This window comes from Nelusetta ayraudi, unplaced genomic scaffold, assembly GCF_046127955.1.
Source record: "Nelusetta ayraudi isolate G7.1 ecotype Tasmania unplaced genomic scaffold, CSIRO-AGI_Nayr_v1 ptg000136l, whole genome shotgun sequence".
Classification (NCBI taxonomy): Eukaryota; Metazoa; Chordata; class Actinopteri; order Tetraodontiformes; family Monacanthidae; genus Nelusetta; species Nelusetta ayraudi.
In genome coordinates, this window is record NW_027466186.1 from 4,593,758 (window position 1) to 4,617,368 (window position 23,611).

Here is a 23,611-nt window from a genome sequence, read left to right on the forward strand (position 1 = left end):
GTGTGATTTCATGAGCAACCAAAGTTCTCTCACAAGTTCACGTGTGCCAGTCGTCATTGGGAGGGGTGTCAGACAAATTAATAAATGAATTTCAAATGAATGACACGTCACATCTCAAATATTAGATATTATTATTATTTTTTTGAACATACATCAAAGCAGCACGGCGGTAGCAGTGCTAGTTACCTTTCTTCTCCGGCTGTGGGCAGAAGTTGGTGTTGCAGGCCTGTGACATGGATGGCTTGAGATGAAGGGCGCAGCCAGCAGAGGGCTTCCCCCTGACCAAACACTGGACCGTCCTGGCCTGCACTCCCCCGCCACACGTCACTGTGCACTGCAGCGAGACAATCCTGCCCGTTAGCGACGCCATTGAACATCTTCCATCCAGTCGAACACAACGATTGCCCTGCCCAACGCACCTGAGACCAGGGGGATGAGTGCCATTCTGCCGGAGATGGAGGTTGAGGCAGAGGCTGAGGTTGCGGATAGGCGTGATGATATGTGCTCCACCGGTGGACATTTGGGGTAGTGCGGACAGGGCACTCGGCCAGCGTGCAGGACCTCTGCAGCTCCACTGTGGGCTTGGGGACATGGTGGCACTTTTTGGCAGCGAGCTCTCTGTATTTTCCTGCGGTGTCCTGTTTTTTACGTACACAAGAAAAATTATATTTGTATCAGGTACCTCTGATTCATTGAGACGCCTTTAAAACAAGCAAACTCCGGCCTTTATTACTGGACCTGAAAAGCGAAGTGGCAGAAACGATGTAGTTCAAAAAGGACTATTCATTCGGCCAAAGGGATATCCCCTTGGCCAAGTAGCCACGGCGCATGATCATTTGGAGGCATAGTGACAGGACCGTCAACTGTCACATAAGCGCAAAAAAACATTCCAATTTTTGGCCGTTTCATGCTTTATTTTTGCATTCATTCATGCATTCGGTATCTGCAGCATTTTCTTGGTATAGTCGGCATTTACAGCTACAGAGATGACGTGTTTGTTTTGAACTGCCTTTCTTGTCAAGGTGTTCACACTCTGCAGTAAGTCAAAATGGGTTGAAGTGCTTTGAGCAAAAAATATGAATTCTTTGGCTCACTTTTGTTTTTTATTGCTTTCAGTGTGCAAAAATCAACATGCTGGAAAGACAAGGGTCGTGTAATATGTACCTTCTCTGCACACTTGATGAAGCGTGTTTGATAGCCACGGCCACATGTCACAGAGCACTATGGAAGGAACAAAGAGAGATCAAATCAGGTCACGGTGCTGAATTAGATTATTTTTATTTCTGGTCCTGTTCGCCCGCCGGCGTGTGCGGCTGCTCTGGACTCACCTGTTGCCACGTGGAGACAAACCACTGGACTTTACGTAGCTTCTGGCAGCGTTTTAAGAAGCAGGGCTCCTGACTGCTGGGTTTGGGCAGGCCGACACACGAGCTGTCCGGCAGTGTGTGCGTCTTGTCGCCTGGCTGGGTGCTCGTGCAAATCACCGCCCTCTTCTTCAGGCCGTTCCCGCACTTCCGAGAGCACTGAAACGAAGGCATTTGGCCTTGAAACACCTCGAGCTGCATTTCTCCACAACCCACAGATGAATATTAGCGCACAAATCATTTCAGGGCGACTAGCGCAAATTTCACATTTACAGCACAGTGACCTTCTGTTCTTTAACCGCTAAGTCGTTTCTCTGAGTCCAATAAGCCCGACTTTACATTCTGATCCTATGCACGCATCACGTGGCGCAGCCTGAATCGAAAATTCTTCAAAAGAAGGCCTCGAGCGTGACGCATGCCGGCCCACAGGAAGTAAACTGGACACCGTTTGTGGCAGGTAGTTAAGAATAAACGGCGCTTAGAGCAGTTTAACAGTGAAGCCAGTCGGCGGGCACAATGCTAAAGGAACTGGCCGGAGAACAGAAGACGGGAGGGAGGTCTCGCGGGGAACATTGCACGGTTGTAAAGCCACTGAGATCACTCTCATAAAATGTGGTGAAGCCATCAGAGCTTGGGGTCGAATTGTCGTCCTCTTTCTTACTTTTCTTTGTGTGTGTCTGTGTGTGTGTCTGCTGTTGGAGACCCATTTCCATGTGGTCTTACCTGTGACCACGACCCCGTGGTCCATACCGGGGGACAGCTGTGAGTGTTGCAAGCCTGCCTCCTGCCAGGTGTCGGCTGGGCACAGCCAGAGTCGGCCAGGTCGTCTACGTTGGTCTGGCTGCTCCTCCGGACACAGCCGACCTGCCGCGTCTGCTCCCCTCCTCCGCAGCTCCGGCTGCACGCCCCCCACTCGCCCACGGACCAGCTGGGACGACACAAGAGAAACGCGGCTGAGTCAACAGGAAGCTCCTCAATCGCTCATTATAGATTTCGAGCGGCTCGCTGATGGCGGAATCGCGGCAGAGGACCCTTTGTTTCCCCCCGTTCCGAGTGACTTCACTTGTGAAGTGGACTTTGCTCAGCAGTATTTACTGAATGTGTAACCAGCGATCAAACAGCACTAATTTAGCGGAGATTAGTGCTATTTGCTTCCAATAGCAAACATTAGTCACAGCCGTAAAAATTAACTAAAAAAAAAAAGCGATAAATCAAAACTCGACAAAAAGCGACTAATCAAAATGTTTAGACAAAAAGCACGAAGATCCATCACGTAAATGAAAAAAAAAAAGTCAGTCTTCATATTTTTTGACCTCTGACATGCTGGAGTGTTACAGGCTTAAGTCTTAAGGGTGTTAAGGCCTTTATTCATGGCTGGCTGGTTTTAGCACATGTCAGGACAGATAGAATACCGGGCTTTTAACCTGTAACTTAAACCTCAGCGCACAGCAAAACTACTCGAACCTCAGACCGCTGAAATGGAATAACACATTTTATCCATAAAGACTGAAGTTTACGTTAACTGCTTCCAAAAATATTACTCATTACTCACGTTTAAAAGTTTACCATAATAAGCATCCCTCATAGATGAGCGTTCGGTTCATAGGAAGAAAAAAAGAAAAAAGCCCCAAGCCTACTATGTTTTTCTGACTATGCGCCATCTTACTATGTTTCAGTCTCCATATAGTGTAAACTTGTGCCTGCCAGTACTCGTGGCTCAGACTGGGTTCAGACAAATCTTTTGAATTTATGCCGCAGGTTGTATTAAAAACCAGATTAATATTAACAGAAACATAGTGTAAAAGTAATTTGTAAAAGAAAAAAAATAGACTGTTTAAGACATTTCCCTCAGTGATCAGCACAAATTGTATCTGACACGAACTTAAGATGCTGACACGACATTCATTATTGAAACAATGAGGGCCGAACCCTCTCAGAGCCGTGTCATGCAGGAAAGCTGTTTCGAACAGCTTTTAAAATGACAATTCCTCTGAGGAGTAGTGACACATTGGGACAAAAAGCACACCCAACCCCTCCTGATGTGTTTTTCTTCTAAAATATGCAAAATATCTCCAGCCATCCAAGAACTTTAAAATATGACACGCAGCGGTAAAATGATCTACGGGAGTCATGACACAAAATCTTTTTCTTGTTTGTAACAGTATGTCATGTCACTGGCATACATGCTGAAATCCCACTTTGGCTGCCTTGCATCATGTCATCACATTTTAGATTTTTTTCACCCCTACATTGAACTCTCTGGCCCTACGAGAAGAAAATGAACTTTTAATACGGCGCAGAGTGAAGATTTAAAATGCTGTAAAGTCACGCTGGAGATTTATTGACATCTCCGCCTTTATGACCCCGCTGTGGGTATAACATGCTGATGCTATAATTAATAATTAACGCCATATAAAGCTAAGACCCTCCTCTGATCTCACCTTGTGTGTTATTGCACGATGAGTAAGTTGTCTGGTGGACAGAAGCACAAGGGATCACATATCCTGTGAATGTTGGATGGGCTCCGTGGTATAAATGAATCTGTCGCGAATCCCAGCAGTGCCATTAAATAAGCCCAGTGCAGTGTTTATTGCAGAGCTCCTGTATTTGTGTGTTTTGTGAGTCCGTGCCAGCGCGTGGCCACCTCTCCAGTCATATCAGTGTGCATCAACAGGGTGAGACAAAATGATATCATGCGCTAAATGTAAGCGGGCACCAGGGACCTTTTCTTTTTTTTTTTTTCACACTTCCATGATGTCACGGCTCAGTGCATGCAGACACAGCAAAATGAAATAACTGCAGGGCCTCAGAATAGCAGAGACGGACAGATGACCGCCGACGGCGTGTCTGGACGCCGGTGCGTGTTTTGGTCCGCTGCGATCTGAAATGTCACACCGGCGTATCTCAATGCAGCATGCAGTGCAGTACCTCTGAAACACTTGAAAATGCAGCCCAGGGGTGTAAACAGCAATTTACGCGGTTAAAAGTGCAACCCAGTCAACTTAAGGGTTGCCATGTTTTAAAAAGCAATTAAAACTCGTCTCTAAAAAGGTACAATAAGCCATCACACACACACGCCCCACTGAGGCAACCCCAAGCTGTAGATAATGACGGAGATATGCCCCAGAGAAGAGGGTAAACAGCTGTGAGATTACTTTACAGCCACTATTATCACCGCTTCCTCATCCCAGGGTAAACACCCGAATCCATTAGTGGGCAGATGCAGATATGGCTGGTGTGTGCATGTGTGTGTGTGTGTCTCTGTGTGTGTGTTACTCTGCAGAGTGGAGGAATGCGAGAGAAAGTCTGAAAGAGCGCGGGAACAAAGGCAAAGAAAAACCAGACATCAATGTCAATAATCACACACACACACACGCACGCACACGCACACACAGACATACTAGAAACCGGGTGAATTCATGTCCTTCCTGATAAAAACAACAAAAGAAAAATAAAATAAAAGAGCCAAAAAGCATTGAAATCGATGAACAAATGTAACAGAATATAAAATCCACAGTAGTGTGATGACAGTGAAAATAACAGAGCCTAAACCAAACACACTGACCAGGATCTGCACAATCTACACTCACTGTTTCACACGAAACAGTCATTGAACCAGAACAATTAGTGGTCAATTCAGGAATCTGACACTTGTGTTTGTGATTCTTGCGGTTAATAACTCTGAACAGCGTGTTATACAAACAGTGCTGCAATACCGAGCAGTTGGACATGTGAATTCAGTAGTTTTAAGACGGTCAAATTAAGGTCGGACGGTTGTTGAGCATTTTAGGTGCGTCGTGAAATTTCATCCAAAAGGCCATAAAGTCCATTGAGTTGCCACCACGTGATTGGCTAATTAGCTATTTGTGCTTGCAGGCAATTAAAGGCTATAACTAACTAAGTGGCCGCTGAGCGCATATGGGCTCGTGTTCATGCGTGTCACTCTGAGCCGACGTCTGGGGATTCACCTACTCCAGTAAGCAGCGGTGTTACTGGGTCAACTGGCAGCAAGACTTGTAGAAGACAAGCAGTGTGTGTGTGTGTGTGTGTGTGTGTGTGTGTGTGTGTGTGTGTGCGTGTGTCTGCAAAGAGGTTGAATGGAGAATGAAGCCTCGGCTACACCTTCAGTAACCTGAAGGATGAGTAAGCAGCAAAGTGTTGAAGGACAGCTGGGGTTGAAAGACTCACTGTCTCTGGCAAGCAGATAATGGCAGTGTGAGAGCAAACTGTAAAAGTGCAGATAAGGCTTCAACTGTTTGGCTCGTGGACAGAAAAAAAGGAAAAAAAAAAATTCTGTGAGCCAGAGTTTCCCTCGGCCCTTGATGCGTGTAACTCTTTCCATTCCAGTGTGGCATCGACACGAGACACAGGATGTTTTTTTTGTGTGATTCATGTATATCGTATTGTTATCAAGTGTTGTCCATCTACACTGTTGCCCATTAAGTTGGAATCACTTTGTTTTCAGACAGAACCCTGTTTGTCCCCATCTGAAGGCATCAAAAATCACTTTTTTTTTTTTTTTTTTTTTTTTAACCAGGTGCACTGATTACATGATGTGTCCCAAGTTCCCAGGTGCAATGAATTAATGCATGTTTAGTGCTCTAAAATAAAAGGTGAACATATTTTCTTTAAACTGAGTGAGCAACATTCTATCTGTGTGTGTAACTGACACTAATAACATAATAGATGCCTGAAGCAGCTTTGGACTAACTTTTGATAATATACTTGACAGAAAATTGCATTTTCCCTCATTTTCCTCTGAGGCTACTGTGACAGGAGCCTCTGCTGACATTCCATAAGCCAAGTTCATGGCAGTACAGCATTCCAGTCAGTAGAGGTCTACAGTGGGCGAGGAGTCCAGCTGAAGAAAAACAACATGTCTCCATGCCGGTGTCAAGGTGTGACGGCCAAATCTGTGTACAATAGGGCGATTTCCGCCAAAGTATCCACAGCAGCCTCCTTCCTGTGTTCATGCGAAGCGAACGGAAGTGTACGGTGGATATTTTGGCGAAACGCAGTGCAGCTGTCAAGTTAAACTGGGCAGAAATCAAAAATCGAAAGCTCATTAATCAAGCTGGTCTCTCAGACGTTTGGACTACACCGCTAAAGCAGCATGGAGAGATTTTATGTTTTTCTTCTTTTTCTTTTTTTCGATTTTGAGTCTATGTTTGAAAACAATGTGTCAAAGTAAGTAGTAGTGCTCCGAGTGGTGCCAAATGTTTTGGTAAGTAATAAAGATGTGTATCTATCTATCTATCTACAAACATGCATGAGGCCACTTTAGGCACGTAGTCAGAAAAAAACGCTACTTTGCTCTCGTGAGCAGCTCACTGAAACTGTTCAAGGCGCTTCAATTCTGTCTGGAAACATAATGTTTCAATCCTGCTTCGCAAGCAGAAGTTCAGACCCAGAGACAATTTAACGCTGCGTGGCGAGGAGATCACAGGTGGCGCCGATTGGCTTTGGCAATTGGCGCAACGGCGGCAATTAGGAGAATTAGTCACACCTGCGCTGGAGAGGTCGACATGACGGCAGTGGTTCAATTACTTTATTGGAATCTAATAGGAATTAAGTAGTTGTCATGCTGACATAACATTTGGTATGCTTTCAATGACAGCAGATGTTGCACGCCTGGGTGGGGACGACTTCGTGAAACTGAAAACAAGTTGTGGAAACAAAAGGGGCGGAAAAGAAAAAGAAAAAAAAAACTCTTTTAATATCTGTCCCAAAACAACACACTGACATAGCTTCCTTTTTTCTGATGACTTCATGGACACGCTATACTGCCAACATGACCATGAGTTCATATGTTACAACTTATAGTGGTTGAATCCAAGATTGGATGTGTTAAAACTGGGGTTAGCTATGTGGAAATAGCAAATCACCAAAACTGCAACGCCCATAAAAAAGTGCATACATGCAATAAGATCTGTGTGTGATGATTTAAAAATTTGCCAAAAATCCTTTCTCTAAAGTCTAAATACTATTAAACACTGCAACAAAAGGAACGAAAGTCAGCTGTGCCTGATGGTGGAGAGACATTTAAAATTGTTCTTTGGAAGCAGCGGTGAGTAAACAAGTAATTAGACACCTGTTTCCTTTTCCAGGGCTGTCAAGTGACTGTGTGCATCTTGGCGTGTGTGTGTGTGTATTTGTGAGCCTTAGAAATCTGCTGATGGCCAGTTATTCAACTTCAAAAGTGTGCACCCGGTGTTTTATGTACACACAGTTTGCACGGAACAAGAGATACTGATGACCAAAGCACAATTTAGAAACATTGGAAGATGGGCCAAGTTGCTTCTTACCGCAACAAAAACGTCCCCCCCCCGCACGTGGAAGTCCCATGTAAACGTTTCTGGGTATCAACAAGCGCAACCGGCAACAATGAGGTCAGTGCCTCAGCTAAACCCTCCTGTGCTCATAAATCAAGGCACGGCTTGTCAGCGTCTCCACTTCATTTGCGAGACTTTGGCTGATATTTCAGAACGCTGCCAAGAGCGTATGCTAGAACACTCAGAATAGAGGCACGGAGGAATTGACGCCTCAAGAGCAGCTGTCAGGAGGTCTCCAGACGAACGCTCTTGTTATTCCTGGGGAGACGGGAGTCTACTGTAGTGTGACTGTCCTGCTTTAACTAAGCACTGCCGGCCCTCACGAGCGCTCTGCGGGCCATTTAGCGGTCAGCTGACAGTTTCTTCTTCCATTTGTCTGAGATCACGGGTGGCTGCAGGCTGCTGCTGAATCAGCGGAAGCCAAGAGGTGCTTCGGCGCACGGGGATTTGGAGGACGGTGGTGTCATTCTTTCTTTACCCCGAATCAGTCCAACGTCTTGCTTAGCAAGTTCAGCGTACAACAGGAACAATACACCTGCAGCAGTGTGTCTTAATACATCACTCAACTGTGTTGTAACAGTCTTTAACCGAGCTCATCTTCAGATATCAGATATTTAATGTCATGGAACCGGATCACTTGGATCGTTTTGACTGGTGAGATCCGTCACGGTAAAAATGGTGCACAGCCCGCCTCTTTTCGCAAACAGCCAATCACATGCGTGATCACGGCTGAAATGGGAAGATTATTTGATGTTGCTTCAACCAGAACCTGAGCAGTAGCCTTTAACTACAGGTACAGGAGATAGAGTGTTTCTGAGTGAGCGAGTTATAACTAGTTTTGAATGCTTTGATAGCCAAGAAATTAGTCATTGCCTTTGCATCCCATTTCTTCTTATAACTCTCGTAATAATCGTCATGTAAAATGCACCTTAGCCCTTGCTGCTGTAGTAGTGACACACTTAATGTTTCTTTAACTAAAACAATAAAGGCCAGCAGTTGATGCATCGCTGTTGTGTGCAAAAAAATGTAACTTGCTTAAATAAAATCTGTCTCCAGGCTCACATTTCATCAAATCAGCGCTATCCAACAAACCCTCTCACTGATTGTTTTCAGGCTGGGGTTTCACCCTTTATGACACTGTCCAGACCAACACAGGCCCAGGGTGGGTAATTTCCCTTGAGTGTGCCTCTGTCTATTTGTGTGTGTGTGTGTGTGTGTGTTGTGGACGGCTGCGTCACTCCCTGTGATGTCCAAGGCGCAGCACCATTAGGACGATCTTTGATGTCCGGTCTTGGCCCAGCGTGTCGCGTGTGCGGACAGTGATTGAATGAAGCGAGCTGAGTAAAGATCCCTCAGAGACACACCCTGAAACCGCAGGAACATTGGCTCCTCACTCCCGTCCAGCGCCGTCGTACTTGGTTAACGTGATCCCCGTGCCACCTCTCAGTGACAGCGGTGACATTTAAGAGAAAAGCCCTTTTGGCAAAGGCGAGGAGTGACCCTACGCGCATGATAGCATTTCCTACCGTGATGCCCAACTTGAAATAAATCAAATTGTGGTAACAAAAGTTATGGGAAAGAAATCTCAGTTGACCACACGAGTTTGAATTAACTGTTCTAGCCCAAAATGAAGCACCGTCTTGTTGACCATGATTTTGCTAAAGTGCAGGAAGGCTGTTTTTCTCGCGTGAGGATATTTAATAAATATGTAGGCAGCTCAACACATCATGGTGTTACACGTGTAAAGAATCGTGTTTTTAACCGCACGGGACACAGGAGCTAACTACTCCTGACAGAAAAAAAACCCTGAGAATTCCCTGTTCCCAGTGTCTCCGACACATGTTTTGGCAGGAGAGCAAGTTATTTTTTCATTACACAGGAGGCGAATGTCATCGTGACGGAACAGGTGCGCTAGCGGGCCGGGAAAGGGTGGAGAATAAAGTATGAGCCGCCTGACGCCATCCCTGTGCTTTATTACGAGGGGAGAGTATATGGGAAGTTTAGGGGGAAAGTTGATTCAGCTTGTAAAAGGGCTGTTTTTTTGGACCCTTCATGTCCAGAGATCACAGAGCAGATGTGTAGGTGTCGCGCATCAGGAACGCACGACCGCGGCCGCGAGGAGGGAGAGCATCGGGAGTTGAAAAGGGCAAAGTGAAGGCAAATCCGCGATGCTGAACTGCAAATGTGGGGAAAAAACAAAAAAACGCAACCATGATTTAATGGCCTTGAAGACGGCGACATGACGTGAGGAAATAGCTGATCCACTCGTCTGGTAGCCTCAGAAGACTTCCTGTCAAATTCCAAACATCATCGTGTGGCGACGATGTTTCGCTGACGCGCAACCAAATGTTGGCGCCACAAAAGCCTCTGGTGCTATAAAGAGATAATTTAACGTGCCTCAAAAGGAAAATTTAATAAACTTATGAGTAAATCTTTGCCTGTCAGAGGAAAGCAGTGCAGCCGCATAATGAAATTCATACCAGTTTTCAAAGCTGCAATTTTCTTTTTTTCACCATTCAGCTACTTTAAGAGGAAAGTCATCCAGTCGTGTATGGAACAAATCAATAGGCCTTAACGAGCCATATTTTGACGGATGGGGACTGTTGGATGCGGTCAAGTGGTGAGGCAATCGCTGCGAAGACACCAAAACCAAACCAAAACAAACTGTAGATGGGCGGCGGACAAACCATCGATTACATAACAAGACCAAGTGAGGGAGTTTTTAAAAGTGAGTGAGTGAGCAGAAAAGGGTCTGACCTGGCAGGACACGGCTGGCTGTTGCAGGGCATCAGTCCAGTCGCTGGTCTCGATCTGGGGTTGCAGTAGGACGTGTTCACCTGCACTCTCAGGTCTTTGTAGCACGCCGACTTTGTGTTCATCTGCCCTGCACATGTTGTGAATCGAGAAGAAGTTGGATCAAAATATGTTTCAGGATTTACTCTCCATACTTCTTGGCATTTAACAACTGCAGGTCAATAAAAGTGTTCTATATTCACTTTAATAGAAGAAGGACTAAAAAGAACATTCATGTCATAGAGAACTGGTGCGGATTAGCAGGTGACTGTCTATCGTGAAAACCAAAGTTTACAAAATTAGAGTGAACCAAGCCTGAATGTTTCAGTCATGTTTAGTTTAGCTTGATGCTTGTGGATACAAGAGGATACACCTGTCAATGATACTTTTTTTTGCCATTAATTCAAAGAATCTTGGCAGCAAAACATCTTGAAATGTCCATCTGCACTGCTTAAAAATAAGATAATGATGATCATAGTATAAAGTGGTAATACAGTAGTAGTCCAGTTCAAAGTGCTGACTCATGTTCTGGCAGGGTCTTGCACCATCAAAGATCTGACGGTGTTTAAATCACATGAAACGCTGACTCTTTTTAAGCTGAGGCTGCACAAATTCCCTGCTTGGTATTTGGCCCCAGGGCCTGATCAGTCTGCACATCTAAGCTTATACAGGCCAGTTTAGTCAGTCACACTCTTTAATAAAGCAAATGGCCCCCACCCGACACTCCACCCCCACCAAACCCCGCCCATCATGGCCTACAATCAGGACTGGGAGAAGCTGAGCTGGATGAGGTTGACCACAACAGAGCCGAGCAGGGGAACTTTACCTCACGGTGTCCGTCAGGAGAAACTCGACACTGGAGGTTTTGTTCACACTTCCTAAGCCATATGCGCGCACAAGGAGGTAGGTGCGTGTGACGAAATGCACATGGCCACCCACACAAACGCTCCAGTGCACTTATACACAAAACTCTTTCCGTCCAGTCTCCCAGGAACTTTTATTTAAATGTTGTGGTTGCTCCTAAATAATGCACAAGTGTGCTCGCTGGTGCCTGTGTGTGTGTGTGTGTGTGTGTGTGTGTGTAATGGCAGGTTTCTGGAAGAACAAGAGGGTGTACCGGCAGTCCCAAACAAAAACTACTAACGTCCCCTCAGTAATCATGGGTAACCTTCCTCCTCTCCATTTAACTCGCAGCTAAAAGCCTCATTATAGATCAGAGGAGTCACACTGATTTTTAGAAGGCGGCCCAGAACAAAGATCTGAAGAATGATCAAGGCAGAGAGATTTTTGAAAGTATGCTGTTATTTTTTTTAATTGGAGACTCAAACCAACCAGGACAAGATATTTTCATGTCTTTCACATTTAAACTTACCTCCGGCACAGGTTGCTGAGCACTGGGAGCGTATGATGGCCCATGTGTAATTGTGTTTCTTCTTCTCATCAGCTCTCTTCAGAGTGTATTCCCAGCGTACACCTGGGTTCCAGCCCTGCAGTAACACCTGGAGGAAGAAAAGTGTGACCTAATTTGTGATTTTTCACAAATAAAAGTGGCGCAAGCAAAGAAAACAAGAGTAGAAAATAAGAACACAGGTCGCAGTGGAATAAATAACTAGATCTTGCCTCAATGACCAGTGTCTCATTGGTGGGGCCAGACGAGATGAGGCTCTCTGGTCTGTTGTAGGGTCTTTTGTACTCAAATATGGCTCCAGCAATGGGGTGTCTTCCTGGCCAGTCCACAGTCCAGTGCCCGTTCAGGTAGTAGCGTCTCTGGGTGTCTCGGACAGCCAAGTAGGAACTGGACGTGTTCAGTTCCATCACACGAATACTTCGAGCCCCAACTGGGATGGTTACCACCCCGTAATACTCTGAAAAAGAGAAAAAGGCAGTTCAAATGAGACACAACTTTCAGAAGTTGTGACAAACAGCTTTTACTCTAGTAGACTTGCGAAGGATCCAATATACCGTCCTCAGCCATAATTTGTGTTGGCTATAGGAATGTTTCTGACACGTTGGGGACACGTCTGACAGCCGTTAGACGCAAGCAAGCAAGCTAACTAGCTAGCTAGTCTAAAGCTAATATACAGGACTTGCATTAAACTAAGACAACACAATGGTTGGTTCACAGCCATTACGGATAATATCTCATACAGTAGATACATCATACATCATATTGTCTTTAGTGAGATATAATATGTTTTTAGCCACTCTGTTAAAAAAGGCCATATAACTTTATTCATTTCATGCACTCCAACTTACGGTTTGTGTAATGCTGCTTGGTGTACTGCCCTTTGTAGATCTTGCAGGTGGAGTTGTCTCCTTTGCACACCCCACAAGCATCAGGCACTGCTGTCGAGCCCAAAACACGATCACAGCCAACTCGCTGCAGAAAAACAAACAAAAAAGAAAAAAACAACAACAATTTACATGTGGAAAACAGACCACTGTACAACAAATAACAACAGCTGAAAATCCCTTTTCTTCAAAGTCAAAGGTAAATATTTTGGAACAGGAGGCGGTACAGATCTCGTGACGTTCTGCGCTTCAACACTTCAATATCAAACTACAGATTGGTGGTAAACGTTTCAATTGATTACCTCACACAGCCCGTCGATGCAGACGTTGGAGCTGTCCTGCGAGCACAGAGTGCCGTCCTTCACCTTGCTGGCCAGGGCAAAGAAGAAGTCGTAGCCTTCAGCGAAGCAGTACAGCTTGCACACATCTTGATCTGGAAGGAAGTAAAACAAACACAGAAGCAAAGTGTTTACGCTCACCTTGGCATGGCTAGTTTCCTCCTCAGAGACTCCTCTAAGCAGACAGGCCTAATTGAGAGCAATAATTTGTCCTACCGTCCACTCTTGTGTATGGCCCCCAGGTGTAGTGCCATCCTCGGAACTGTTTGCTGTTGAACTCTGCGCACTGCTGTGCCCTGTAGTCAGGAGTGCTGCTGGGACAGTCCGCAGTGTTGCACAGCTTGTACGACCTGGCAGAGCCCTCGCAAAACTTCCCTCCAAACGCTGGTCTGCAGGTTGGAAATGATTCTCAAAGTCAAAATTATGTCTGAAATATAACAGTTTGATCGTTCATGCTGAGCTGTGCATCTCAATGCACAAACAAATTTTATCATTCTTTTTCATCATCTATTTCATCATCCCCTTGGTGGGGCTGATAAAACGTAGACATCAGGCTCAAAAAAGAAATTGAAGAACTTCTTTAACTTTTGCCAACATTGTGATACTGTTGCATTGTCTTCTTGTTTCTGGAGATGTCAGTCGTGGACCGTGACTCCCTACCTGGGGTTGTTGCACTGCCTCTCTCGGTACGTCACTCCACTCTCGCAGCTCCGTGAGCAGGCGGTCCAGGACGACCACTCAGACCAGTGGCCATGCTGGGGCCTCGGACCCTCATCGCCCTTTTTCACGCACTGGCCCCGACGACACCACTGGAAAAAAAAAATGCACATCATAAAAAGAAAAAAAAAGAAAAAGAAAGACAGTCAGGCGAGGAAAGGTGCACACAGGCATATAAAAGTGTCACGGACGTCCAGCTTTTTCAGCGGACACCGCCCTTTATCTTTATGATGACTGAATGTCAAAGAGTGGAGGAGGCCTGGGAAGAGCTCAGCTTGAACTGCTGTCACGAACAAAAAGAAGCAGAAAAAGAAGAAGAAGCAGGAGGATAAGAAATAAAGAGAATGCTGCGGTCTATTCCTGGTTACACACTCAACAGTCGATGCGCTGGAACTATTTTGGCCGGTCGCTGCCTTGAGCTGTCATCAAGTGGATTTAACAGAGTGCAGCCAAACACAATTGAAAGGTGGAAAAAAGCGTCTCGGACCTGACAAGGCTGCCTTCGCTCCGCCAGGCCCGCTGTTGTTGCGCAGACACGTGCAATTCATGTTGCGCTGGACTGTTTTTCCAAAATGTTTATTTTTTCCTTTTCTCATAAAAGGGGATAAAGGTAGGAAACCCAAACTTGAACGTGGTGTTTCACAATTGTGTGCGTGTGTGTGATCATCTGGCATCACTTTGGCTGCTGTCCGTTTGACTTAAAACAAAGTAAAACGGCGGGAGGGAGAAGTCTCTCAATTGTTTATTTTTCACAATTTCACAAGCCGTGAGCCAGCGCGCATGAAGTCAGGTCCTCTCTACCCCACAGAGCCGTTTCGCTGGACTGAGTTCAGCGATCGCCTCCTCTCATACCACCGTTGTTCTTGTGCACGGGAGCCAAGCTGCTCTCCACCCACTGCGCTTTGCCAAGTGTGCTTCATGAGGCCAGCGGGCAATAAGACCCAGCAGGAATATTTAGAGGTCCCTTCTTGGACCTTTTTGTTGTATTAAGATCTGTATTTTTTGGGGAAAAACCTCTACAGATTTCCAGCAAAACAGCATAGAAGCAAAGTAGCCTTGTGTTTACAGCCTGTAGTAAAAATTCTTAGAATTAAAATTTTTAGCTTCCTTTGAAATACATGGATGCTTATACGTGATTGAAACGAGACAAGGCAGTCTCAGAGGGCGGAACGATCACCTGTCTGGGGGTGTTATCACTGACCTGGGGTGAGGTTTACGTCCCCCTTGTGACATCACAAAGGGCGATCTTCCAAAGTGTGCGCTCCGGCACACGCTTTCTGAAAATAGGGGCGAGCTTACCGAATGCAAGATGGACTTTTTCTTTCTCATTTCTTGGGCGTTCACTCGCAGGCTGGAGACTCGTGTTATTGTTAAAGTGAATTTTCCATCATGAACTCGAAACCAAATGTCAAAATTAAGTTTCTCCACAGTGCATCGACCCATTACACTGTTATAACAGGCCCAGTCACACCGTTCCCTGCTCATGCCAAAACAAAACACGGCTGACTTATTAGCCCACTGTTCCAACACAATGTCCCTGTCACATAAATTGCAAAAAAATATTTTTGCAAAACCCGACTCTCATTTAAGGCAACACCATGGCTGACTGATGACAGCAGTCGCTGTGTGCTCACCTGCTCGCTTGGATTGTTCTTAATGAAACTACACAGGCACAAAGCCACAGCACACACACCACTACAGTATATTAACATGTGCTCAGCTGCAAGTTCATGCCTTCCTCACACACACACAAGCACACACACACACACACACCTCCAACTAATCTTGAAGACCTTGAAGGAGAACCAGAACAGCTGATTTCCCCACAGTTTTTTTCCCCCGCGGAGGCCGAGTGCCACGGATTCCTAAGTGAGTCCGTCACTGTTTGTGTTTGCTTAATTGTCCCGCGGAGAGAGAGAGAGAGAGAGAGAGAGAGGGAGAGGGAGACAGAGAGAGAGAGGGCGTGATTTAACCATCAAGTCTAATATACAGAGAAGCAGTTGCTGGTGAGGGGCTGTCAGAGGGGAACGTGTAAGAGAGCAAGGGCCTTCGGGGGACAATCATCTTCAAAAGAAGCGAGGGAAGAAACAAAGAATAAATAAAGAGAGCAGATTGCTTTTTGGCTGGAGCCCCAATTGCAGGGTTTTTTTTGTTGTTTTTGTTTAGTTTTTTGGGTTTTTTTGCCATGTCAGCAACAAACCAATCACAGCTGCTCCCACAGGGAGAAGCACAGAGGGACTGTCTGGTATCTCCAATCAAAGAGAGTGGGGCTTTATTGACACGCTACTCAAATGAACCCAAAACCTGAAATGCAACAGAGTCAATAAAACCTCTTACCAGTTAATTAAATTGTCTGGACTGGGCTCAGACAGACAGTGTGGGAAAGGATGCAGTTAACGGTACAGTGTCAGTGTAGCTCTCCTGCCCTTCCATTTGCAAACAGTGGCATATATTTCTAAAACAATTGCTGCACTAACCTCCACTACACTTTTTCTCAGAGGGTCGTGGAAACAGTCAAAGGAGAAATATACAGAGGCCTTGTCCACACGTGCTTTGGTACTTCCTCAAATAGACCAAGGAGTTTTTGAAATAATTGCCCACAACATCAACATATAGACTGTCAGGTGACATCAAGTGCAAGATTCCTATACATGGACTCAGTGACATAAACAGAAAGTTCATAAAATACAAGAAAAGACCATTTGTTGTCTGCTGTCATCAGTGTTGCAGGAGAATTTTTCGGACACAAAGTCCAACTAGGAAGGTCAGAACTACAGAAGTAGCCATGATTTCATCTTTCTTGAATTTTATGCTCTTTTAAACTCAGGAAATAGAGTTGCATTTAAACTGCTAAGAAATGTTTTGTATAAATGCAACCACAGACAGATTTCTGAAAATCTTCACCCTGTTCTTGTCCAAAGCTTCATCCGAGTGACATAAAAACACACCGTTGGCCAAAAAGTTGGATTTTTTTAAAATCTTTTCTTCACCAGTCTTTTGTCGTGCCAAACACATATTATGCATGAATTCTTTACACCTGGGTATTCTGGAGACACGGTGCAATTATTGGCAGGCGGTCAAAAGCGAGCGCTGACGCATTTAAGCGGGAACAAACAAGAGGATTGTGTCTGCGTTGCGTGTACAGCAAAGGCCAAAGCACAGAGAAGAAGCTTCATTTGGAAAAAAAAACCCTCATAAGTGTGGCCAAGGCTCGTGTCCCTGAGCGCCCTTAGTGCCCCTGAGGTCACACTTTTGTGCATTTGAACAGAAATGCCAGACGAGTCACTGCCTGAGAGGGGGAATAAATCACAGCTAAATCTGATGTTTTATCTGCCTCACTGCACTCGGTCTGGCTGTTTTTTGCGCAGAGGAGAGAACATGTGCTTAGTCACCATGTCGGGGCCGCAGGCGGAGCCCTCGGCGGCTGGCATGAACTTGGTCTCGCACTTCCTCCCAACGCGGTGGCACCACAGAGCCTTGCAGATATCCTGAAAGAAGGAAGAGGCGAAGACAAAGAGAGCGTTAGCCACCAGGCTCTGCAGCTGGAGTGCTTTTCTTTTTTTTTTTTTCACGCATTGCAAATCTCAAAGGTGGGGCCGATCGGTATCTCACAACAGCTGCAAACAAAATCGGCGTTAATGGAAAGGACGGCACAATGGGATATCGCTGCGCCACCAGAGAGCTGCTCGAACACGCCGATGAAAACTTGCTGGAATAGACACGTACCAAGTAATTGTGTTCTGGCTGGCCGTGTCGCTAAAATATTTACACTTCGGTAGCTACGGTAACGTTACCGAACGCAGGCGCGTCCGCCTTCGACGGCGTCTCAATCGCATTTTTTTGACAACTCGCTGCAGACGCTGACGGTCGTCAGGCACCTCGAAGGCCTTCGGCTTCGGCCGCTGCCAGGAAGCCCAGCAGTGGAATTCATCCCTCGGCGTGTTTGTCCAGCTGTTTTGTTTGCACGGGCCTTTTGTAGCAAAAAGGGGGGAAAATCAGCAGGAGGGGAGGCAAAGTGAGAGTGAGGGGGAGAGTAATTGAGTGATGGGAGAAAAACAGATGATGGACAGGGAGGCTCAGACAGCGGGACGGCGTTCAAGAGGAAGAGGGAAAAAACCCCATTCAGGTTTTTTTTTTCAGTTTTATTTCTTGCGGGGGAACTTAACTCTATCTAACAGCGTGCACCATGGAAAGTATCGTCTTACTCCTCCAGCAGCACCTTTTCCTGGACAAATGCAGGCGTCTTCATAACACGGGGAGTCGGTGCAGGATGAATCGCCCTGCCGGGGATGGATTTTTTTACTGCGTGTTTGGTGAACGGCAAACTCAGCACACCCGAGCTCGAGGTCCGCCGGGTGCACTTCTGCAATCAGGTGCATGTGCAGAGACAGGTCGAGACCCCGAAAGTGAAACCGCCGGGGGATTTCATCTTAAAACATCTCACGGGCCGAACGCATCGGTGTGGAAAGCAGTTGGCGAGAGAGACCATGAGACCATGTGTGCGGCATTTACGGGTTCACGTCCAGCTGGGATTCGTGGCATCCCGGCGTCCTTCTCTGTTGTCAGTAAACAATAACATGGAAAACCTCAGAGTGAGTCTTGACAAGAAGGGGAAACTCACTGGCCCGCACGTATAAACAGTCTTAATCCAATTTTGCTGACTGTATTTACAACATTCAACGTGCATCCGGTCTCAGAGATCTCAGGCGTCTAAACATGGAGGACTTCAAGAAGCCACATTAATGAAGTATGAAAGCTCAAGTGGGTGGAACGTGGTCGCCCTCATCACTCAGTGCCATCATTCAGAAGGAAAAAGTTATTCTTTTGCAGGTGCTGTGGTAGAGGTGGGGGTGGTATTCCTCAGAGATGTAATTTAGACTAAATAAGCATATTTAGAAAGCAATACCAAGTCTACCAAGCCCAACAAGGTACCTATATGGTCTACACACGGCACTGAAATGTTTTTAACAAGCACCATGTCGCTTTTCTAACCTGAAATTGGTATTTCACACTTCATTGATGAGTAATGGAGATAATGGCTCCACACAGTGCGCCCACCTCGTCTGGAAAAGGATTGCAACTTGCCGGACTGCCTGATAAACCCCTAAACAACCTTCAAAAAACATGATGATAGCATCCTAAAGAGCGATTCCTGATTTGGAAAGAGTAGATATAATGTCTATTTACATTAAAAGTCATAAAACATTTATATATACCAATGTCCTCTAAGCTATCTATCTAATTTTAGCTGTTTAGCTAATTAGCTGTCATTAACATTTTGTCTTCAACGGTGATTATTGTCAGTCTTACACTTGCAATTACGACAGTCTCACATTTTTGCATTGACCACGTCGTCCACGTCCGCTTCACTACTGTAGATTGCTGGTGACAAAGTATTCTTGATTCTTGGTGTACCATGACATACTTTCCCTTGGTGGACTCTACTCCAAGGGCTAAGGGGGTTGGAGTGAAAGTGAGGACTGGGATTGGCCCATTTTCACCTCTTTCTAGGTAATCTTCTGTTCAAAAAATACAAATAAATCCATAAACTTATGCTTTGAGTATAACCGCATACTTTTTTGGGTGTTTTTATTGAATCCAATGTTTGAGTCAACCTGGCGTCCCTTTGATTCAGAGCCCGACCACTAAGAGATTTTTGGGCCTGACCGACCACTAAGACAATAACCTGTACCTCCAAAACAAAGCTCCCAGTGGATGATTGGTTAGCCCCTCTGCAGAAGTGGTGCACATGACAGAGCTCCCTTGCAGAAAGCTCAGGTAGCAGAAAGCCTGAGTTTGCTATAAGAGCGACTGGATTCGGTCTGTTCGGGGCTTTTTGGGAGGTTTACTGAAGACAATAAGCTTGGCTCACGCTATGGCCGCTCTGGACTCTGAAGGGCCCTTCAAACAGTAATAACAGCATTAATGAGACAATGGGAGAAGCATAAGAAGAGATTCCCACTGGCACCACTCCAGTGTATATTTAGTCATTGGGCCCAGTGAGTATTGAACGGGCAGCATTATGACTCACATTGTTTACTTTACGTGTGCAGTGGAAAGGGAACATTTCTGAGACATCTCTCTTCCTTGCCTTTATCATTTACTCTGCCATTTTTCCCCCCTACCTCATTTCCTCGCCCCACATTCCTTCTCTTTACTCCAGCTTTCAGCCTTGGCTGTGTGAAACTTAAGCCGGCGAGGCGACGGCGCTGGCTGAGCTCAAGTCCTCTGAGTCAAACGGGACGGCTTACTCATACGGGATGGCGTCGCGCAGGCCACTTTACCTTCTTGAAGTCGAGGGTGCACAGCTTGGCCTTCTCCCCAAACTGCCACTTGCACTGGGTGTCGGCGTCATACAGCTCGCCGGGCAACTGCTCGGGGTAGCGGTACTCCTTGGCGGCCCGCGGCTCGTCGGACAGGCACAGGGCCTGCGCCGAGCTGCAGGAGAAGAGAGCACACGTTAAGACATTGCAATTGACGAGGGAGGGAAGGAGTGAAAGCGGGAAAAGGTGTGCAGGGGGTTCCAACAAAAAGCAGAATTCATCACGTGAGCTTCAAACGCCGTCTGATGGAGAGGCGTAAACAATCCATCCAGAGGCACTTTTCACCACTGAGGCTTTGTAAATGTTGCGGAGCGGCTCTGACGGCGAGAGCGTCAACCCCCCCGACTGGTGTTCCATTGTTTCCCACTTTGGAACGCGTAATAGCGCGTTGCCATGGAATCATAACAAGCTGCCAAACTCAATCGCTGAGCGTAATGCATTCAATGCAACACACTCTCCACTATGGATGACGGAGAGAGAAAGAGGGAGAAAAAAAGTTGCACGTATCAATTATGAACTCACACAGACGCACGCGGGTGTTCCAACAGCAACTCATTTTACAGAAGTGTTTTACAGTGTGCACACGTCAGCAAATATACGGTGAAAGACCCTGAAAAGGCAGAATAAGTCAAACTCATTGTGCATGTGAGTGGTCCTGATTGCTTTACCAGAGTTGTGTGCATGTGTGTGTGTGCCCTGTATGTGTGTGTGTGTGTGTGTGTGAACTTCTTTGCTGCACGGCCGCTGCGTGCCTGCACAGAACAATGGCAGCGGTGCAGGTGTGATTTTCGGATATTCCGCATTACTCACGTAATAAGGTTTCTGGAAAAATGCATTACGCCGTTACGCCGTGCGAACGTCAGCCAGCGGATATGTGAGGCTGACGGGCGAGTGCACGCCCACGCACGGCGCTCAGGCCCCTCAAGCCGCAGTGGCTTTTGCAAGGTTTGTAGGTCAGACTCTCTCTGGGGCAGCTTTTTGAGTGAATGGACGGGGCGGCACACAGTTTAAGGAGGAAGGGGTTTGAGTTGTAAGCACTGCGGGCCATGAGTGGGAGCTAAAAATAAAGAAATCAATGAAGGAAGGAAAATCTTTTGTGTGTTTTAAGAGCTTCTAGCCGGGGCTGAAAGAAAGGAAGAAAAACCTAATTGCGATTCTTTTGACTGAAATTGCGTTTTCTTTTTATAAAGCGTTAAGTTGTTCATGTCTGACTACAGCGTTCAAAAATGATTTGTGAACGCTGAAGATTGCATCCATCCATCCATCCATCCATGACGCCATCTTCTTTCTAAACCAGCAGGGGATCCTCATCCAATGCCTGGCCTTTCAATGCCAAGGAGCCCAGCCAGTCTCATTTCAGTTTTCTATATGAATGTTTCAATATGAAATGTATATCATGTGTTCTCATGTCACAGCGCGAAAGCCACGGCTGCCAACTTTCACGCATACACTGCAAGGCTCCCTCGATCAGACCTGACGTCCTCGCCGCGCCCATGCGCTCAGTTTTCTCGAGTCTTGGCTTCCCCTCATTTGAATAGTGCGATTCTGAGGCGAAGGAGAAGCTTTGCATCAGAGCTAAGATTATGACACATTCCTTAGGTGCCGTGTTTGGCAGTGTGGGGCACGTTATGTGCCAAGCAGACCCAACTGTGCTGTAAACTACCAGGAGAAGAAAACGATGAGGAGGGAAAAGCAATAGGGAGGTTCTGTTTATAGAGCAAGAACGGAGTGTTGGAGAAACACAGAGGGAAAATAATCACTTTGAGAATAAAAGTATAATTTATGAGATATGAGCGTTCCAAGTTTCATTCTCTTGCAAGAGGGAAAGGCGGAGAAAACAGCGGTGAGATCAGTGAAGTTGTATGGTTTGAAAACACTGGCTGGCACTGAGGAAGAGCTGGAGGTTGTGAAGATTAAAAATGTTGAGCTTCTCTGATGCAGTAACCAGGATGGACAGGATCAGGAATGAGGACTTTAGAGAGACACAGCATGTTTGATGTTTTGGAGACAAAGCCAGAGAGGTCTGACTGAGGTGGTCTGGACATGTCCAGAGGAGGGACAGTGAGAAATGTCTGGCAGGATGCTGAGGTTGGAGGGACAAGGAGATTTATAGAAGGAGTGAGAAAGGACGTGAAGTTAGTTTGTGTGAGAAGAGAGGATGCAGAGGATGCACAGGAGAGGGTTAGATGGAAGCAGATGATTGGTTGAGGGCACTCCAGAAGGGAACAGTCCAAAGGGAAAGAAGAAGACATTTGTCATTCAACATTTATTTTAGAGGAGACCAACAAGACATGAACATTAGTACATCAATTGTATCAATGCCCATTTTGTTTGTGAGCTAACTGTTATCATCATCAGTGATGGCAATACATTGCGCATAGCACTAATAGATTGATTATTACTGTGTTGTAAAATATTGTCTGTTTCCAAACCAAACTCGGAAGTTTGCAGCCATACAAGCTCGACTTGTGCTTCTTTTGATTTTGTAATTCCTGTCTCAGGAAGAGGAGTTGGATCTTGTGACTTCCATGTCACAGTCATTGACTCCCCCTCGATTCCCCCCCATGCGTTTTGCCTGCTTTCACGTCCAACAAAAGAAACTGGAGTGGCGTGTAAATGGCCTTTTGCTGGAGAAGCCAGGCTGCGAAGGCTCCACTTTCAGCGCGACAACGAGCCGACATGAGGTATGTGACTGCACATGATCTATGTGGGCACACAACTCAGCCCCAGCCGACAGAGAAGGCAGAGTTGAGCGTCATGCGGCAGAGTTAACACGATCAAGCTTTCGACCCCGAGAATCCAAAACGACGTGACGTCCGGCGGACGGCAATCAGGGACGTATTTCTGACCGTTTCGCGATTCGAGGGAAAGGCGAACCCTGGTTGCATCAACGGCGCAGCGCTCCCAGTTGCGTGGCCCCCAAGGGGTTGACGGGATTTTAATATAAAGCTGACAGTCCTAACAAGGGTGAGGTCACCGAGGCTTTAATAACCCAGCGAGGAAATACACTGTCTGTCTCCACCACTCTGAGAGGGGAGACCTGACAGTTCGGTTAACACGTCGGTAAATTTAGTGGAGGGCACCGGCGCTGGCCTCTCTGGTTTCAGACACACACACACACACACGCGCACACATGCTCGCACGCACACAGAAGCATAGAAACACAGTTGCAGACGCAGTTGAGGAAATATGCTTTCGTGAAAAGGCAGAAAATGCACAAGAACAATATTTCACCCCTGCGCTACTCCCCCCTGCAGTTTGACACATGCGAAACACCAGCAGCCCATATCACATTGTTGTTGCCATGTCAGCAAGATATTTTGGCTGGAGCTGTATTTGTAACTGATTTGTCTGATATCCTGGCGGCCTGAACGCTGCAGAAGTACACAGAATGAAATGATGGACAGGGGGCTGTAATGTAACATGTCTTCAAACTTAAAACGAAATAATAT

At 46.2% G+C, this 23,611-nt stretch overlaps 1 protein-coding gene across 1 annotated transcript in view; it reads right to left on the reverse strand.

Moving 5' to 3' along the window:
- adamts16 (ADAM metallopeptidase with thrombospondin type 1 motif, 16) overlaps nt 1-23,611 on the reverse strand; it is a 48,259-nt gene that overhangs the window by 1,626 nt on the left and 23,022 nt on the right. The window contains exons 10-23 of the mRNA XM_076012750.1: nt 20,121-20,274; nt 17,229-17,324; nt 13,780-13,928; nt 13,336-13,508; nt 13,084-13,214; nt 12,746-12,869; nt 12,110-12,354; nt 11,862-11,988; nt 10,454-10,580; nt 2,088-2,292; nt 1,329-1,523; nt 1,165-1,221; nt 420-638; nt 187-334 (exon numbers count right to left, since the gene is read on the reverse strand). Of these exons, the coding sequence (XP_075868865.1) occupies nt 187-334; nt 420-638; nt 1,165-1,221; nt 1,329-1,523; nt 2,088-2,292; nt 10,454-10,580; nt 11,862-11,988; nt 12,110-12,354; nt 12,746-12,869; nt 13,084-13,214; nt 13,336-13,508; nt 13,780-13,928; nt 17,229-17,324; nt 20,121-20,274 (2,150 nt within the window). The remainder of the gene's footprint in view (nt 1-186; nt 335-419; nt 639-1,164; nt 1,222-1,328; nt 1,524-2,087; nt 2,293-10,453; nt 10,581-11,861; nt 11,989-12,109; nt 12,355-12,745; nt 12,870-13,083; nt 13,215-13,335; nt 13,509-13,779; nt 13,929-17,228; nt 17,325-20,120; nt 20,275-23,611) is intronic.